This window comes from Trichogramma pretiosum, unplaced genomic scaffold (assembly GCF_000599845.2).
Source record: "Trichogramma pretiosum strain Unisexual culture from Peru unplaced genomic scaffold, Tpre_2.0 scaffold55, whole genome shotgun sequence".
NCBI lineage: Eukaryota > Metazoa > Arthropoda > Insecta > Hymenoptera > Trichogrammatidae > Trichogramma > Trichogramma pretiosum.
Genome location: NW_019641617.1, coordinates 691,734 through 705,697, shown reverse-complemented (window position 1 = coordinate 705,697; position 13,964 = coordinate 691,734). Strand labels below are relative to the sequence as shown.

General features: G+C 39.8%; 1 protein-coding gene across 1 annotated transcript; it reads right to left on the bottom strand.

Annotated features, from left to right (window-relative positions):
• Nucleotides 1–3,004: 3,004 nt before the first annotated feature.
• On the bottom strand, nucleotides 3,005–4,253 carry LOC106651274 (RNA polymerase II degradation factor 1-like). Its single transcript, XM_023458752.1, has 2 exons — nucleotides 4,191–4,253; nucleotides 3,005–4,111 (listed from the first exon to the last, which is right to left on the bottom strand). Exons 1-2 carry the CDS (start codon nucleotides 4,206–4,208, stop codon nucleotides 3,056–3,058), a joined length of 1,074 nt encoding a protein of 357 aa, XP_023314520.1. The 5' UTR covers nucleotides 4,209–4,253; the 3' UTR covers nucleotides 3,005–3,055.
• Between the last annotated feature and the right edge of the window lie 9,711 nt (nucleotides 4,254–13,964).

Sequence of the window (13,964 nt, the reverse complement as noted above, 5' to 3'; positions counted from 1 at the left end):
ATCGTGTTATTCAAATAAAAATTACCAGACTTTGTGGTTATTTTTATGCTTTATCGCGAGGCAAAACTCATCCTTTCTAGGTTGAAAAACTCGAACTGGTGTTACTTTTAAAGCAGTATAAACATTTAGCTGAAAATTTTCGACGTTTATCGCGACTCGAACGGTAATTTCTGGCGCAGATAAACTAAACCTTTCGATTTCGGTATTTTCATAGCCCATCTTCAGCCCTCTCTAAAACGTTGAGTGCACCACTCGCCGTAGAATTAAATGGCCATCTAAATGCATGCGTGCGCGATGATGACTGGGTTGGCCGAGAGTGGCAGCACTTAATAAAAGTGTTTAAATAAATAAAGAAGCGCTGCCGTTGTATATAAACGCTTCAAAATTAACCCGAGCAAATTTTTAAGCGGACAATGTTGTGTCCGTATATATACCTGCTGCAGGGCTCCGCAATGAAAACAGAGCTTAATGACAGGCTTTTGCGCTCTTGGAGGGACAAAAAACGCGCGTGTACCGAAACGATTTTTGCCCTTCCTAAAATGAGCGCTCCCGAGTATGCTTTTATTTTTTTCGTATACTACAAAAAAATCTTGACATTCCGTAGGAATTGAAGGTTTCTTTACCGCATAATACGATTCCCGAGCGTTCGTGTAAATTCCCTGAATGTGTTTACGCTGATTGGCCCTTCAATATTGAGTAATAATTTGAGCCGTATCAAAACTTTGTCGAAGGGACTTCGTGGAAAGTTTCAAGTACGTAATTACGAAGCGAGGCAAACCGATGCGTGAAACATTTTTAGATTTTACATTGGAAACAATCATGCTAATTATAAAGATTTGAATTTAAAGTGAGATTTGAAATTTCATAACGTTAGACTATAATATTTGCTGAAACGAGAAAACCTTGCCAATGCTAGATTTTATAATTGGAAGCTTTTTTCAGAATAACGAAAATTTAATATGAAAAAATCTTTTTAATAAAAAATTTAAAGACGTATCTCAGTATAAAATTTTTTCCGTGACTCTTTGCATGTGTACTTTCCTATGTTAGTTCACTTTGAAGCTCATAGTTAGACGATCTCCTTGGTGAAGAAGACGTTAAATTGTCCTTCACTCAGATTCATCTTGAATTTTGTAGAGGATAATATTTTTTAATAAACGTAGAAAATATTCAGATACATTTACCGTTCCGTATTTTCTACAACTTCAACTATACTAGTAAAAGTATGCGCGTAAAATGATTTCATGGGAGGTCAATGCAGTGCACAAACTATTGCATCTTTTTGCCTCGCGTCTGTCTTCCTCTCTCGGGAAATAAAGTGGTCTCGACGATTTTTCAATTCAAGGGTTTCGTCGATGCTTGTTACTGCTCCCTCTCTGCTTTTGCAGCCACTGTATATTATACGTACACGGAGAAGCGAATTATTCCACGACGGTGGAGAGAGAGAGAGAGAGAACTACGACTGTGCGCGTAGAGTACTTGATGCATTTTTGATGTGACTGCAATGTTGACGCCAAGACGTGCTTGAGAGTCCATATAATACGCCGCGAGCAGTCTACCGCGGAAATGCTACGCACATACGCGCGCGATGCGGAGGTGCTGGCAGACGCAGCGCGCGCACACACGCACACACACATGCACACGGCAACGTTATGCGGAATTCCAAGGACTTATATGCAGTTGTAAACATTAATCTTGTTTTTGAGCGATATTCTCGTCGGAGGAGGTTTTTTTCTCCTCATTGCATGGGTACCAAGTAGCGAGGATTATAAGACTTTGCATGCGCCCTGACAGTGACATGCAATTTCACAATAGAATCATGCCGCGAAGGTGTTTGAATTTTGCGAGAAATTTGTAGAGTTTTGATGTATGAGTATCGTCGAGCTACTGCATACTGAGTGAATATGATATATCAAGCGCGCGAAAACCATGCAACATATTTGATGCCATAACAGTAGGTAAAAACTATTGCGACTCTGCATGAGGGTACACTGGGTAATCCACCACGCAGACGTGTACCGCCTAATGCGTCTCATCTGAGCGGGTTAACATTGGCAGTGCTAATAAAATGTTATTTGCTTCCGTACGCAGCCACCAGTAGGCGTATGAACTGCCATTTCTGAAAATTAAAAGTCCATGCATCGAAATGACCCGGTAAATGGCGCCGACTTGAATATGCTCGCGGCGACTGAAAATAACGGCAGCGCGCTTAAAAGCAGAGAATAAACTGGCAGGCATAATAGATTGTTCGACGTAATGTCATGGATTGGAATATAATTGTCTCGAGGGCAATAATGCTTATGAGAAACGATCGAAGGGAAAGATCGAAGGCGCCAATTTTCCCCACCGTAGCTCCGGTGCAAAAGAAGAGACAATCGAAGAGATCGCTCAATTATCCTAGCTTATTAGTCAAAATTATACTTTCGATTTCTACGTGGTTATTCCGAATAATCTGTATTTTTTAACGGAATTATAATTCACTTATTTTCTTATCGGTACAATAAGAAAGATAGTTAACATTTAATGTTGACGCAATTCTTTATCTCAAAAAATAATATAAGAATAATAATTTATTTTAGTTTAAAATACGATGCTCTTCGGCAAAAAAGTAACTAAAATATATCTTTTCTAATTTCCTAGTTAGTAATAAAATTCAATAAAGTGTGCGTACACGATTTTTTTTTAAATATAGCTTGCTACAGCTTAAGGACTGGAGAAAATATTTTAATTTTTTTATCTCGTCCTCAAGAAGATAATTGATGTCAAGTAACATTTGGTGCTGATTATACGTTTATTTCTACTTCATTTTTCAACTTGACTGGCTTGTCATGTCTAAATTACAGCAATCATCAAGTACGCTCAAAAGACGCCATTAAATATAAAGAAAATGAAAATCACAGTAATAGAAAATTTTTAATGCGTTTTATTTTTTCCAATTTTTTTTCAATTGCAATTATTGAAATCAAAAATACAAGAAATTTAATTTATTTTATTTGATATTCTTATAATTATCCAATAAACTTAAAAATATTTTTAAATATTATGTTTTAAACTATCAAGAAAAGTTCAAATTAATTCCAGCTCTAACTCCTATCGACGGTGGCCCGACTAATTTTGTTAATAATGATCTTTCAGGTTTTTGAGATGATGGAGCTGCTACTTGAACGTGTACTTCTTGCACGGGGTGTGGCTGCTGTGGCTGCTGAGGTTGAGCTGATAATTTTGGTTGTTGGGGTGATTTAACTTGCGGTTGCTTATGTTGATGTAGTTGGGCGTGTGTTGAAGCTTGTTGATGATGACTAGTAGAAACAGGTGAAATTTTTTCTACGATTTCTTTTACATTTGTCACCAAATGGTTATTCTGTGGTTCACGATATTGTGCTTGTGCTTGTCCAACGGACACTTTTTCTACATGTTTAACAGGTGAAATGTTTTCTACCACCTTTTTTACATTTGTTACCTGCTGATTAATTTGAGGTTCTGCAAATTGTGCTTGTCCAACGGAGATTTTTTCTAAATGTTTAACAGGGGAAATGTTTTCTACGACCTTTTTTACATTTGTTACCAACTGGTTATTTTGTGGTTCATGATATTGTGTTTGTCCAACGGAAATTTTTTTTTCATAATTAACAGGTAGAACGTTTTCTACCACCTTATTTACATTTGCTACCTGATTACTTTGGGGTTCTGCAAATTGTGCTTGTCCAACAGAGACTTTTTCTTCATAATTATTAATCGGTGAATTTTGCTTTATAACCTGATTGTTCACTACATGAGTTTGTTCTTGAGGCACTTCTTGTTTTGTTTCGTAAGAGACACTCTGTTGATCTGGTTTTACAGGTTGATTTCCAGTTAATAAAGAACCCAATTTCAATTGAGCTGATCGACTACCCAATATTGGTGTACCTCCAACTGACAATCCGTAATTTTGCACTTGTTGCGTAGTGTTAGGTGCAAATGAGTTGCTGGATACAGATGCTTGCAACGTAGGAAGAACTATAGCTGGACGGGAATAATTTACAGAAAATCCATTTGCTTGTTCAGGTTGATCAGATGGAACTGGTTGAGATTGAGAAAACTTCACCACACCAATGATCAGCAAAGATTTAACCTAAAGTAAAAGTGATACATAGAAAAAATAGAAAGAGCGTATTATAAATATAATCATAAACATTACTGTGTCAACTTACAGCCGTAGTAATTTTCATAGCTGAATTCTGTACGTTAACAGCAGTTTTTAACCTTTACTTCTGTACTGCTAAGAGCTTTATGCATTGTGATATTTATTTGTTTAAAAGCTTATGTCTGACGCACAATTTCTATGCATACGTAAATTCATATCATGTAAGAAAAAAATGTATTTTTATGCGTCACGATTTTAACACGTCACAGATAGACACTTTTTTCAAGTGTCGTTTTCTTCTTCCATAGACTAATACATTTTTCTCAAAAGATAAAACAAGAATTTCAAAAATAACATAACTAAAATGAATTTAAATGATATTTACTTTTATAATAAGTCAAATACAATTTCACAAAGAACGCAATATAAATTATGACGCAGATTGCATTGTTTGAAAATAATCATATTTTATTTATTATCGATATTTTTTCGTTGATAATTATAACGTGAATTGTTGTTGATCGGCGTTTTGATTATGTCTCTTAAAAGGGGCTTGAATCCTCACATCTGACCTACCTACGGTATCTCTGAGCGGGCGCTGTAGGTGCATCTTTTCTCTCACCTCTGGAGGCGTCAAAAGCAACACCGTGGCGCCGTAACGTGTATCTGTATGTTCGTATATAAAAGTTGAGAGGGTCGAAATTATATGCGCTTGGCCGCTCGCCCAACACATAATGTATATCAATTGTGCTGTGAGTGCCTGACCATTGTTACATTACACACACTTACAAGCTCTACGCAAAGCGAGTTTGTAAAAAATTAATATTGAAATTTGCGTCCGAGGCACACACGATTTCTCGGCTCTGTTCACAGCACGCGCCGTAAGTCTGGCTACGTGAAATTATATATTGATTTTATCCGCTGTTTATAACTGTATCGAAAATTGAAGCTTACACGCGCAAGTCGGAGATCGGGCAGTGCGTTTTACACGTGTATGTGTGTATATATAGACGCACGTATAATATCGTGGACTTTTTTAATTTTCGCTGCGAAAAGTATCGGAGAGCAGCAGACGCGCGCCGTGTGCGTTTGAGTTATATCATTCAAGTATGAACTTCGTGTGAAATGATTGCCGTTCGTCTGGATCACTGCACCCAGAGAGACTCGAGCTGAGGATCGAATTCCACGACGATCTGATTATCCAGTCTGCGTACGTCTACAAGAGTATTGCTTTAATTTTTCCTTTTTTGTTTTTATTTTCACAAGGAGAGCTGATATTCGCCTCTCGAGAAGTGATCGTGGCATTGGTACTGCCAATTTTCTCCGTAATTTTAAAGATTGCGCTAACAGATAGTTCGCCCCTTTAATTCGCATACGTATACTGCATTGGATTCGACCAGTTACCGCTAAGTAATTTGTGTTCTAGTTTGTATTAATCGCATGTTATTCATCATCATTAAAGAATAGTATATTTTGTAACAAGTGCGCGAAGCATTTGACTCAAAGACTCCTGGGTGAGTCAACTTCCTCGTGGACTAGTTGCAAACGATATTTTTTAACACTGCGTGCGCGAAACACGGGTTTTCTAACCTTAAAGCGTCAGAAAACCCTAGTTTCTCGCAAGCAGAGTTAAAAAATATCGTTTGCAACTAGTCCGCGAGGAAGTTGACTCACCCAGGAGTCTTTGCACCCTCGCTACGCTCGGGTGAAAACTACTCTTGGATGATGATCTTGGAAATCTTTTTATTTTATATTTTTCAGTTCATCGATCGTCTTGTTTTTTATTTTTAAAATTTAGATCTTTGTTTAGTTACTCCTTAGAGAATTAAATCTACTAGAGAATGATTCGACAAAAAGAAGTTAATCAAGGAGTCGGTTGATCACTACGTAACTGATTATTGCGTAAAATAATCATGTAAATACATTTTCATCACAGCTCACGTTTCAATCAAATCTCTCGTCGAAAGCCAGAGGGCCAGTAACATTATAAAACTTTCACTATCAAATAAACGAAAATTTGCTTCCCGGGTAAATGTGAAAAAAGAGCATCTTAGCGATAATACGGACACACGACTGAAGTGTACTCGAGTTATGAAAGAAAAATGCTCAAAGAGTTAACATAAAGCAGCAGCAGCCATACACGTTGACGCGCACGGCAATTACGATCGGACTTGACGATAAGAGAGCAAAGAACATTGAAACAGCAATACGCAGACACACGCACACACATACTTGCCACACATGCTTGCAAAAAAACCAGCAATGAAGTCCTTAGGGTAATTTTCTTATCGGATCGCAAAAATATTCAGTATTACGAGACAATGTATTATCTCTGCGAGGTTTTCTGGAGCTCTCTCGCTCTCGAGCTGCGAAAATAAATAAAACATTCACTGCTGCTGAGGCCGCATGTGCGAGCTCACTCGCGCACTACTCGCACGTACGACGTATACTCACTCCGGGCCTCTCGTTCTCTCTCAAGTGCATTATAAACGTTTTTCTTCACGCTCGCGCCCATCGGTATTTAATTAAACGCTCCTTTACAAGACCGAGATACCAGACTCTATATATATACGTATGTATGTATTTCACACGCGCTGCGCGAACCAGTTTAACATGTTGTCCGTTTGCATCGGGCTATATACGTATACGTACACAGACATACACTAACACGTGAGCTGATGCCAACCTTTTAGCTTCGCAGACGAACCAAGATCTCGAACCTTGCCGCTTTTAATGCACTTACCTGCGCACTGTGCACACAATATTCTTATGGTATCAAAAGAGAGAGTCTTGTCACATTCGATCACGTGGCATATGACGAGGAATGGAACTTATGTATATTGCGAGAATAGGAGAGAGAGAGAGAGAGAGAGAGAAAAACAACAACGCAACCAGTAGTGCTGCGAGAAGTCATCTTATCTGTTCGTTAACGAGACCATTCAAGGGGTGTCGGAAAAATAGAGAGAGAGAGAGAGGAGAGAGCAAAACGTGCACTCCCGAGCCAATCAGATAAATATACTAACAGTGCCTCCTTCGATACAAGTATCGCTTTTGCCTATCGACGACGCGGCGCAAAGAGCGAGAAAGAGAGGGAGAGAGAAAGATGCTTCGAACCACCTGCTTACCTCTTTCTTTCTCTTTCAACCGTAAATGTAAAAGAGATAAGTATCGTTTTCTGCAACTTCAAAAAGCCTGCAGGGGAGTAGACGAGGCAGAGAGGAAGAAGAAAGATCACTAGAGTGAATATTTATCGACGAACAGCGGATAAATCAGCAGTTCATACGGCCGAGTCGAATACGCGTCACGCTGCTTATCAGGCAACGACAGATTTTTTGTTGTTGCTGTTTTTCCTCCATGCATACAAAGACAAGACACGCAAGATATTATACGACTTTTTGTTACGCTTGACGATGCTCACGCTTTTGCTCAAATAGCAATAAACAGAAAGTTGTAAACATAAACGCAGGCATTTTAGTGGCTGATTCATTGAGTTGGACCGTAGTAGCTCTTAAGCAATAATAATGTTGAAAGTTTTTTAAATTAAATAAGTACACGTATAATATCTTACTTAGCTAGATGATAGCCACGAGTCACTGCTAAAACAAACTCTACACACTTCTGACTACTGTTAGTCGTCTATTAATAAGTTGCATTGCAAGTGCGAAAGCGAATGACCATTTGGCTGTGTTCGTGAGTGATGATGGAGATAGCTTTTATGGTATCCAGCTAGACAGCTGTCTTTGTTTGCGCTCTTTTAGGTATCTTGAAAAGCCTTGTAGAAATTCTCAACATTTTATAGCTATTTTTTGGACATCTAAAAAATTTCTTGGATATAAACGGACCATTAGAGTTGAATATACACGAAAAAAAGTAGCTTTGTTTCATAGATGCATAATGCTCCATGTTTCTTAGCTACTTACCGACCATGTTTTGACTATATGAAATTTATGAAAATTACCAGAAAGGGAACATTACAAGTAGGGACACTGCCAATTCGTTCGGATTTGTACAAATATTTAGACTTGGCCAATTGTAGATTTACCGATATAGGTATGTCGCCATCTAGTGGTGGAGACTTAAAGAGGTTGAAAACTGGTCTAAAATTTTTGAAACAGTTCGACTATCAGTTTCAGGTCATGTAAAATAATCTTGATATTTGTAACATAATTCTTACAGAAAAATGGCTGAAAACAAACACATTAATAGTTATATAGTAAAAGGTTTTTCTTTACCATGTTTTAGTCATTAAACCATGTTAAGAATTTGTAACACGTTAAATACGACCTTTAATCTTTTTTCCCGATTTCTCACAAAATGACGATAAAAATTTTGATTTAACAAAATTATGACACATCTGCATTTTTCTCATGTATTCAGAAATTATGAGATGCAAAGAGAATGTTCGGTTGATTGAAAAGTGTCCCACATTTCAAATGATTGAATCATCGGAAAAACTAGAGAAAAATACGAGCGCGAGTCGCATTTTTCTTGCTCACTCGTCATGCTCCGGCTCGTGTATATGCACGCCGAGCAATATATGTCAAATATTCGTCCCAAAAAACATGGCCTGCGCGTGCATGCGCACACATATTCTCTGAATGAAACGGGCCACACGAGCTTTTGCACTCGTGAACGTAACGTAAAAAAAGGCATCGCTGAACCGAACGGAAAACCTTTTTCTCTGCTGCCGCTGCTGCTTCTGCTATTATAGAAGAACAATAGCCTCAAAGGAATCGCGAATAAATCGAATTCTCGGCGGGCAACGAAATAGTATGCTAGAGTTCGCACACTTTTACAGTCAAAGTCTTTGGAAAAGTCAGAGCAATTCGAAAAAAATACCTCTCTTAAACGCTGCGTACACGTATTTTTTTTCGCTTATCGCTGCATTGTTATTATTTATAAATCACTCCTTTGATTGTGTAAAAAACCGATGTAAATAGTTGCCGAACTCGAGTTTTCGAAGTTAAAACAATTTTTTACAGCAACGGTTTTGTACTTATTCGTTTTCTCCGTAGCTAAGATTACACGGATTTTTTCCCAAACGATAGAATAGCCGTAACGATTATTACATTTCGTGAGAAAAAACGACGAAAATATATCACCCCTTGTATATTATTACACTGTCAAGTAAGCGAAAGGCGTGATCGATATGCGATGCAGAGCGCGTTCACATGCATAGGGCGAGATGTTCATCTGCCGGACAAGGAGGAAAAAAGGCGAAGAAGGAAACGCTTTAAAGCAGTCAGATAGGCTACACATGTGTAGTTGCATACACACGCGGTGCAAAAACATCGGCAGCTCTTCGTAACATCGGAGAGAATAGATTTCACGTATGGATATAAGCATGCAGTCGTAGTAGCAGCCACAGCAGCTATTGGAGAGAGCATGAAAGCAAGGAAATTCGAGGGTAAGATACGAGTGCATTGATGCCGCCGGTAGGAGTGGTATGGGCAAATGCGAGAGCCACCGAAGACGGACACAGAGCCGAGAGTGTATTTTTTGAGATGGACGATTGTCGGTTGTTTCGTGCGGCTCTCAAATACAATAATTGGAAAAAGCGAGCGCACTGCAGAGTTGTTTGCGTGAAGAGATGTCAGTATCTCGAAAAAGTGAATGCAAAGTAGGGCGGATTAATTTTGACGCGAATGTGATAGATGTAATGCCGGTGATTTTTCGTGCGAGCCTCGCGCTGTACCTGAGTATGACTTTATAAGTACAAGGCGCGAGCGAGCATACATGAGTGCAGTATATGTAGGCGATTCAAGAGAGCGAATAAGAGAGAGAGAGAGACGGAATGAGTTAAATATCACGCCAAGTCGCTTGTGGAGAATAGCCGCGTGTGCATCGTAAACCTCAATTAGAAGCTTCATAAATATCTCTCAGTGCGATCGCCCAATGATCCGAGGTCCGAGAAGAGCCGCCGCTGCGTGGCAGTAAAGCAGCCGCAGCACTGGACGCGCGTGTATGCACGAGAGCAGCAGCAGCAGCAGCTCATTACGCTTACTCACGCGGACGCGACTCCGGACATGAAAGAGTCTCATTTTTTATGCATTTATCCGAGCAGCTCAAGCTTGCGAATATTTGGAAATTTGAATTATTTAATGCGCGGATTTATAGTAGACGTGTGCTGCAGCTCGGCTGCCTTTAGGCTAGTAAAACCCCTATAAAAAGAAACTGCGATGCTATTTTCCCCTCAATGTCTCGACACGCACATCAGAGAGCTCTTGCTATGCTTACCTGCTACATTGAAAAGTACCTCGGAGTACTGCAAACTGCGCACGGCACTCTGCCTCGCGTATGTACGAGCGTATGTGTGTGTGGATGTGTGTGGATGTGGATGTGGATGTACGGCGGCCAGGAAGACGTGTACTAGCTCTCGCGCGTAGCTCCCGACCATATAATGCGCGCACATACATAAGTTATACCAGGCAAAGGTTCGATGCACCTATATATCTGGCTAGCTATGGTCAGCTCTCCTTTCGAGAAGGAGGAATATAAACGCGATCGCGCCGAGCTTAGAGACATTTCCAGAGGCAGGAAGCTGCTCCGCGTTATATATAGCGCGTCTGAGTCTGAACTCAAACATGAAGCGCACTCGCACACACACGTACACACTTACCCACACGATCCAGCTTGATGGGATAATGTATATTGTGTCCGAGAGATTTTCCTCTCCAGATATATATCTGCATATACTTGGCCAGTGGCGCTGCAGATATAGGCGCGAGATCGAGTGAAATTATCACGTGTGTATATGTTATATAATATTATAGATCAGCCAGGAGGAGTTTTTGATCTCGTTTTCTAGCAACAAGGGAGAGAGATATTATTTTCAAATTATTTCTCGAAGATTTGCAGATATCGCGCGAAATCAATTTAACGCATGCAGGGGGGAAACAAATGTGCTGTATATAATACAAAGAATTCGATAATAGCTCGCGAAACATTATGTTCCCCTAGATTATGCGTTAAACAATGTTCAACGCGGCGAGTTTATAAGCCAAGATCATATTATGCGCGTACACGCGTTTGCGAAGCTTAACTATTTCAGGGTACACGTAATTTGCCCTCAAAAGGGTTTGCACAGTGCCTATAATGCAAGCGTATGCGTAGCCTATACCTAGTAATAGGGCTAATATGATGATAATTATGCCGTTAATTAGTGCTTCGTTGTTTGAGAAAATGTAACGCAGAGTCGAGCTGCAGCAGCAACAGCGTTCGATTTAATAATAATGGCCACTGATTGATTAACCGATGACCATAATCGATGTGAGTGACTATGAAATTATTTTGAGTCGACGAAAATGGGCTCAGTAATTTTTTGATTCGTTGCAAAAGAGACAGATTTTTTTCCGATTTGATTTTTGATCTTGGATCCATAGAAATTATTATTGAATCATAAAGACGATCGATTCACATATCGGCTGACGATCGATAGCCATCGTTCTTGTTTCATAAATGCCCTTGCTCCTTTGAAAATCGATCGACACAAATTCGTCTTTCTCAGTCTCGGCTCTGGCTCGCCGACATTATCAATTTGTCGCCGCGTCAAATTATCCCCGCTCTCGAGCGCGAGGCTGTTTATTTCCAGCTGCAAAACGTAAGTACTGCGCATAAGCGTGTATGCGCGCGTGGCCCGAGTCGTCTGATATGCGGCTCAATCCTCACGAAGCTATATAATGGGAAAATTGCACCAGCTTCGCTTGAATGTGCATGTATATATATAAATTCGCGTAGACTGCAGTCACGCTTGGTGTATACGTACACAGTCCTTGGATGGTACGAGCTGCCTCTAAGGTGGAAGGGATAATTTCCAAGATGAAATTTTTCGTCTGTACGCGATCTCACGTGCTCGAGGGGTACTAAAGATTTCAGTCGTCCGTATGGTACAAGGAGATCTCGTTGTCTTTCTCGTTGGCGAGATAATGAAGCAGCATCGGTACCGATTCTCCTCGCGCTGACTCTTTGCTCGCGTATCGGGCGATAAAAAATCTGCTTTATAATTCTGGGTGTGCGCTGGTGTTGGACGCCTTGCCGATATCACGCAGCTACGGTGCGTAAAGATATATACGCTTTGTCCTCTCCATTAGAACCGGTTGAGCGACCTTGCTCGGTACCGGGCTTGGTGCACTCGAGAGTATACTGCACACATACGCGTCTAATGAAATAGAACTGCACACAGAGCAGCGAGCGCCGAGAAGGTAACGGTTCGACCACTACGTTAGATGAATTCGCAACGCGCTGCCGTTTGTCGACGAGATTCGCGCGCGTTTCACTGCTGGATAGCTGCCACTGTTGCTTATTTCTTCGTTATAAAATATTATGTGAAGGCTATAATTCACTGCAACTGCTGCTGGTGCTGCTGCTACTACACAGCCACCGTATGCGAACGGGTATATGTGTACATTTATTGGACAGAATAGATAAGCGTCTAAAAAAAGACTTCGTATATAATTTTTCCGATAAATTTTATTCCTCGAGGTGGTAAAGCTGCATTATGGTGCCATAACGATGGAAATAGAAACACGGCGAAATAGCGAACCGGTATTTGTATCGCGCCAGATCGCTAACCTCTGCAAAATTTGTTTATATATAATACATTTCAAAACCTTCCAGTCGTCGATTGCAAAATAAAAAATTATCAAACAATCGATGTCGCGCTCGAAGCTTGCGGTCCATATTATTTACATTGTACAGTGACACGTACATTTTATCATTGCGCACGTACACATAGCTGTACACGTTGCACCGTCTCAATCGCATCTACATGCGATGCACTTCGAATTTAGCGAACAATAAAAATGATAATCGCTTCTCATGTGTGTATGTGTGTATGAGTGTGTAGAGAAGTGGCGCAACCTACATCATTGCGGGCTTTGTGCATGCGCACACCGAGTCTATAGACGCAGTACGCCGTATACAACTCATTACTCGCAATAGAATAATCATCGGCGGAATATATAAACTAGTTCACGCACTACATTTGCACAAAGACATTAATTCTATGCATACTACAAATGTTTATGCATCCATGAATGTCCACTTGGTACGTAATGTTGGCTACGTGCGGCGTTCGAGCGACCGTAATCATAAGACTTCCATCGAACATGACATAAATTTACGAACGCACGGCACATAATGCGTGTCTAAAGACGACAGGTGTCAAAGAGGGTAATCGTCACATAAACGCGCGACCTATAGCTAACCTTTGTTCTTGCACACTTCTATTATTTTATGCGCTCGAGTTTTTTTCATTTCTCATTACAATGGAAAAAGATTCTCCGCGAGTCACCAAGAAATTCTAATGCGAGTCACTGCGTGTATATCTTAGCGCTCCAGTGACAATTAATGGTGACACAGCGTTAGTCACGGGCGGGAACAGAGGAACTAATAGCCACGGTTCTATAGTTTTTAAGGACTTTAAAATCAATGTACTTTGACAAATTCTAAGGCATTTTTAGGTATGAGAATCACAATTAAAACGTTTTTTGATTCCAGCATTTAAGTTAAAATCAATAAATTATATATACTATTGGTATAATATAAAAAGGGATTACTTATGCTATAGCAGTTCATGATGCTTATAATTGTTTTGAGTTGGCTCTGCAAAATGGAACTCAGGGAAAGGGGGGTTGGAGCAGGACCTCGATTCAATCGAAAATACAACCATTTGTGTTTAACCAATGAAGTATCAATTTATCAAAAAACCCATTAACAGTATAGGTATTTGAGATTTTTTACAGGAAACAGTTTTGAATCATTTATATCCACGCGATAAAAGAGATTGTATACAGTTAAACTGATCCTACTTGAATTTTACGAGTGAGTAATCATGATTTGA